This window comes from Coptis chinensis, chromosome 3 (genome assembly GCF_015680905.1).
Source record: "Coptis chinensis isolate HL-2020 chromosome 3, ASM1568090v1, whole genome shotgun sequence".
Taxonomy (NCBI): domain Eukaryota; kingdom Viridiplantae; phylum Streptophyta; class Magnoliopsida; order Ranunculales; family Ranunculaceae; genus Coptis; species Coptis chinensis.
Genome location: NC_141458.1, coordinates 2,401,875 through 2,406,891, shown reverse-complemented (window position 1 = coordinate 2,406,891; position 5,017 = coordinate 2,401,875). Strand labels below are relative to the sequence as shown.

General features: G+C 34.5%; 1 protein-coding gene across 1 annotated transcript; it reads right to left on the bottom strand.

Annotated features, from left to right (window-relative positions):
* Positions 1-749: 749 nt before the first annotated feature.
* On the bottom strand, positions 750-4,739 carry LOC147507216 (putative inositol oxygenase). Its single transcript, XM_086599936.1, has 10 exons — positions 4,384-4,739; positions 3,742-3,844; positions 3,559-3,640; positions 3,265-3,469; positions 2,424-2,536; positions 1,769-1,891; positions 1,523-1,592; positions 1,325-1,403; positions 1,133-1,214; positions 750-1,023 (listed from the first exon to the last, which is right to left on the bottom strand). The coding sequence occupies exons 1-10, from the start codon at positions 4,412-4,414 to the stop codon at positions 997-999; spliced, it is 915 nt and encodes a 304-aa protein (XP_086456062.1). The 5' UTR covers positions 4,415-4,739; the 3' UTR covers positions 750-996.
* Positions 4,740-5,017: the final 278 nt, after the last annotated feature.

The window sequence follows — 5,017 nt, the reverse complement described above, 5'->3', positions numbered from 1 at the left end:
GTTAAATTAATTAGCAAGTGAAGAAGACGAGCGATTGATAATATGCTAGCAAAAATATAAAAAAACACTAATTTTTTTAGAGAAAATACCTTTGAAAGTGCGAGAAGAAGCTTGTGGAGTTCACCTGGAAGATGGGGTCTGTCGAGAGGGAGAACACAAGCGCAATTTTTTGTTTTTGGTAGGTTTTTTTGTGAATTCGACGAGCGCAATTTTTTCTTTTTGGTTTTGGTAGGTTTTTTTGTGAATTTGACGAAGGGTGGTAACTGGCTATTGCCGGTTTCTCGGTTTCTTGCGTGTTTTGATTGGAGGGTGTATGGTTCGAAGTTGCACCAAACACAATGGGCAGACCCCGGCCCAACTCGGAGTCTGCCCAACACAAATCAGGGTCTGGCAGTACAGGACTCTAAATCTATTGTCTCCCTAATTTGGATTTAGGTTTCACCTAGAGATTTTAGGAAATGTGTGATAGTCGACTACTTAAAGCTATGAAAATATGCGTGCTTACTCTTTCACTTGACAAACCTAGGCATGGTTTTCATCAGCCTAAAATTTTGGAGCGCATTCTGACCATGCGTACATTGTTAATTGGAACTCCACATTTCAGATAACTAGTCAGATAAACAACGCACTAGATTACCCATTAAAACACACTTTTCTTAAACAAATCAGATCTCTGAAAACCCTTAGGCTTTATTTACTGAACCTTGCTTGACATGCACAGTAGATAGGTAAAATCAATGAATGGGACATAGAGTGAAAAGCATGATTTTTATTTGAACACCAGAAACCTTTAAATATTTTATTACATAATCTTCATTACACCATCACATACTTCTATTGCGGCAACATACATATCACATGTGTTTTCCCCATAATCATGGGATACATATTTTTACCTTTCATGGGATCCACATCATCCACTACTCATTACATTGCCTATTGCTAATGAGAACTAGGTCTTTAAAAAGCCTTCATGCATGCTTTAATCCTCAAGCTTCACCATTTTAGCTTCGCCGGGAAATACTGAAATAACAGCAACAAATAAATCAACATATAATACTAACAATTACATATGATAAAAACATTAAGCGTAAAGACCAACTAGTAGAAAGTCCGAGATCGAGATACTAACCTTTTCAATAAGAGATAGATAGTATGGCTTGACTTTCTCTACATCAATTAGTACCTTGCTCTTACTGTAAAGATCATACTTACTGCAATTATCAGAAGACAGGACAAAAAGTAATTTAGTTGAGTGATGACTTGTGAAAATAATTCTCAACAAAATAAAATATCTTTTATTGATGCAAAAAATGGTACTTACTTGAATATTTGGAGCCACTTCAAATTCTCCACATCTTCCTCATTCATCAGGTGTGTATATGCACCTGATCTATGCAGAGCTGCAATCCAACATCGTTCACAAGCGCTCGTTAGTAAGGAAATCACTTATTGGCACTTGCAAGTTCAACATCATACAACAGCGGCATCTTGTGGGGAAGATATTGATTTTAGTACTTACGATAAAATGAATGGTAGCGAATGATGAATAGGCCTGCAGATGGTAGATTTGTTTTGTTCTCCTTAGCGACCTGTACATCAGACAATTAATTAGGATCATATTTCGATCCTCGATCATTAACCTAACGTTTGGACTGTAAATCAAAAAACAATAAGGGTATCATATATGATCTATCTTGATAATATAAATATATTATATCCAAATTATCACTCATCATGATACATATTAAAACTGAAGGACTTTTACCATGTACATATAGTCGTCGTGCCCAAATGACATCATCACATTGTTTAGCCCACATCCTTCACTATAGATTCCATTCTTGGTGTTGTACTTGGGATTATTGTAATCCGGATTGTCATTGAAATACTGTTTCAAAATCGAAGTCAGTTAATGCCTTTAGAAGCCAGAGCATACTTAAGGGCATTTCCAATTGGGGGTGTAAACCGTATAGAATGTAAAATTTATACTTTAAATGTCAAAAAACTCTTTCCAATAGAGGTGATATACCATAGATAATAGAGTATTAGTTGATAAAGGAGGTGGGGAATTCTCCATCTCGCCATTAGTTGATAAATAACTCGGGCGACACTTTAACCAACGTCCGAACAAAAAAAAATTCGGACGTCACTTGAAGTAACGTCCCTTTCTAATTCTAAAGTCATAATTTATAATTTTTTAACTCGGACATCATTTAAAGTGATGTCCGAGTTTAAAATCCAATTTTTTTTTACATTTCTCTATTGGGGAGTATAAAGTGTGGATATTTATAGGCTATACAATAGTATATATTTAGAGCTATAAAATCTTAATGGCACCTACGTGGAGCCTAGGTGAAGATGTAATTTTATACCCCCCATTGGAGATGCCCTAAAAATATGACTTTTGAGAGTGTAAAAACCTTGTGGTGAATATTTGATTCATCGAAAGCGCATCCAACAGGGAATGTGTCACCCACTACAGCCCATTGAGGCAGTGCCCCAAAACTAGGATGAAGGAGAACCTTTCCTAGATCTGAAAACCAAAACAACAATTTACAATTAGTGAAAACATCTACATATGTTCTAGCTAGAATATGCTAATAAGGTAAGCGTAAATACTGTCTCTTGAAATTTAATTTATTTCAAAACACATTTTTTTTGAGATTTTGTTGATTGTCCATAAGAGTTTAGAGCAAGTCCTATGGAGAGCTACTAAAAGGGTGCTACATAGGATTTGTAGAATTTTTAGTTTGCCAGCCAAATTTGGCATGCCAAAACATAAAAAACCCAGTCCAATGGGCCTTTTTTTTTTTTTAACATTTTGCAGAATTGGTAGACGGACAACAGACTTTCTGCTGTTTGTCATTATTCATTTAAAAAAAATAATGAAAGCGAAGAGTAACCGTGAATAGTACCGTAAAAAGTTACAGACAGCAGAAAGTCTGTCGTCCGTTGAACAATAAAAAGTGAACAATACCCATGAACAGTACATACGGTAGAAAGTCTTTCGTCCATTGTAATTTAATGCACGGACGACAAAAGATCTCCCGGAACTTATTTTTAGCAACTGCTAGATAATGCCACAAATTTAGATGGGTATATCACACCATCCAAATTTATGAGTAGTCTCATTGGAATGGTTATTTGGTTTTTGGAGTGGGCCTTTTAGCAGCCCATATAGCACCCCATTGGCCTTGCTCTTAGGTCAAATATTGTTGGGCTAATTTGAAAGGGTTGAGATAGACAGAGTTCTTCGCATACCATGTATAAGGCCAGTCAAGTGCAACCAATCTTCATCAGGATAGTCTTTCCTAATAGCTTCTGCTGTTTGTAACAAATGCTCAATTTGAGGTTCATCCAAGTCCGGATCACTTTCATCCACAAACTCATTGAGAAGTTCACAACATTCCCAAATACTCATTTCAGGTTTATCCAATTTCCCATACTTTTCCCACATTTTCTTTACCTGATGAAGCAAATTAGGAGAATTTAATTTCCATGGTAGAAATAAAAAGATTGTGACTCTGAAAAATAATTTTGTCTATGATAGCTTACGAAATCATAGGACTGGTTAATGTGTTGGGTCCGATAAAATTCTTCGACACTCTCTCGTCTTTCGCTTTCAACGTTATAATCCCTGTAGTTAAAGAGACTCCATGTTCATTTCAGCAAATAAAGGATTTAACTAACAACGAGAAGATAATGTTGAAACTGATTTATTAAAAAAAAGGTACACACCTAAATGTTTGGCCAAATGCATTGGTTTCAGGTTGTTTAAAACCTTCATCAAATTTCAATTCATTTGGATCACTAGGGAAGTTTTTGTTATGTACTTCACTCCCTGCAAAAGTCAAGAATCAAAATCAATATTTGAGGAAAAAAAAAAAATCTAAACTAAGCAGGATAAAGGATTTCTTCTTCTTATTTTGCTTTTGTGAGGGACAAAAAAAAAACACACTCATTAAATTAAATTAATCATGGTCTTAAAATTCAATTAAACTCCATCTCCAAATAAGATGAAACAAAAAACTAACTGGAAAAAAAAAAAAAAAAAAAAAAAAAACAAAACTAATTGTGTGAGTCGACTCGAAAACTTATCAGAGTCGCTGTAGAGTCGACTCGTTGCGATTCAGAATGTATAATATAAGTACCTAACTAATTATTTAAGATTGCCAAAAATGGTTGTATATATTTTGTACACCTTTTCTATGCAGTATATTGTTCTGCGGTGTCATTACCAGAACATAGAACATATAAAATCAGCATTGCTTTTTTACATTAAACACATCTAAAGATTCCACAGGGTTTTTAACTACATTTCATGTCAAAAGTTCAAGATGGAATAAAAAAGAATGTAAAATGAAAATGAGAAAATCTTACCAAGTTGTGGTTGCTCAATGAGAATAGTCATCTTTTCTTTGGGAATCTAGACTTCTTTCTTATTTTGCAAAAACAAAAAAAAAAAAGAAATGCCTAGACCTGAAAAATCGAAAATCAATCAATACAACTTTTATAGCCTTCTTTCTGTCTGTTGCACTGAGGAATGTTGGTGAAAGAAATGGATATATATAGGTTCCAAAGTACATTTTGTCCTTCCTTGAAAATTGGTCAGAATGAGAGTCCTTCATTACAAAGTACTGAGTTTCACTTTACTATTTTAATCAGAAAATGTCCAAAAATGGTCTTACGGAAAAGAGGACATTATTATAAATTAAAAGCTGTGATGTTTTGAATGGGGAGAACCTAAAAAAGTGAACCAATCGCTTATAAGTTATAACTGTCTGACTCAGCTTTACGTGGATATCACATTAAGTCAAACATTAGTGATCGTATATTAACTCAGAATCCAGCCAATTAATGTGGGATCCATTCTTATGTGGCACTGAGTCAAATGACGATGACTTTGTCCTATAAAAGAATTGAGGATAAGGTGCTCTTGAAGGCAGAATAACAAATTTATTGCTCATCACTTAAACTTCCATAGTTCCTTATAGGCTTATATACATATTTGATA

Bases quoted from the DNA above. Each gene is read 5' to 3' on its own strand.
- LOC147507216 (XM_086599936.1), bottom strand. From the start codon at position 4,414: ATGACTATTCTCATTGAGCAACCACAACTTG. The intron at 1,404-1,522 runs GTAAGTACTAAA...GTTGGATTGCAG, and splicing joins TCGCTACCATTCATTTTATC to CTCTGCATAGATCAGGTGCA. The intron at 1,024-1,132 runs GTTAGTATCTCG...CTGTTATTTCAG, and splicing joins ATCTATCTCTTATTGAAAAG to TATTTCCCGGCGAAGCTAAA.